This window comes from Etheostoma spectabile, chromosome 7, assembly GCF_008692095.1.
Source record: "Etheostoma spectabile isolate EspeVRDwgs_2016 chromosome 7, UIUC_Espe_1.0, whole genome shotgun sequence".
Classification (NCBI taxonomy): domain Eukaryota; kingdom Metazoa; phylum Chordata; class Actinopteri; order Perciformes; family Percidae; genus Etheostoma; species Etheostoma spectabile.
In genome coordinates this window covers 13,732,792-13,733,159 of record NC_045739.1, presented here as the reverse complement: position 1 = coordinate 13,733,159, position 368 = coordinate 13,732,792, and the positions used below count along the sequence as shown (strand labels likewise).

At 50.3% G+C, this 368-nt stretch overlaps 1 protein-coding gene across 2 annotated transcripts in view; it reads left to right on the top strand.

The window, feature by feature from the left end:
* Positions 1-368, top strand: part of LOC116691870 (whey acidic protein) — a 1,115-nt gene that overhangs the window by 620 nt on the left and 127 nt on the right. For both annotated transcript variants that reach the window (XM_032519756.1, XM_032519755.1), the window contains 2 exons: positions 52-189; positions 292-368. The exon at positions 292-368 is cut by the window's right edge and continues 127 nt beyond it. In XM_032519756.1, coding sequence (XP_032375647.1) covers positions 52-189; positions 292-368 — 215 coding nt within the window. The remainder of the gene's footprint in view (positions 1-51; positions 190-291) is intronic.

Genomic DNA, 368 nt, shown 5'->3' with positions numbered 1-368 from the left:
GGCAGTACTTTACGTTTCCGTTTCAACTTTTGATGTCTCTTTTCCCTTTAGCTAAACCAGGAGTGTGTCCTCGCAGGCACTGGGGCTCAGGACTGTGTGCTGAATTTTGCTCCAATGACAGTGACTGCCCCCAGGATGAGAAGTGCTGCCACAATGGATGTGGACATGAGTGCATTGCACCATACACAGGTTAGATGCGAACAACAGTGACAAAAGTCCCTATAGGGACACACACTATAGTGTGTGATCACATGAATGTGTTGAAACTGGGTATATTTTTTGTCTCGCCAGTGAAGCCGGGTCGCTGCGCCCCTCCCCAGGGAACCCCCATGTGTGCTGAGTACTGCTACCATGATGGTCAGTGCCCA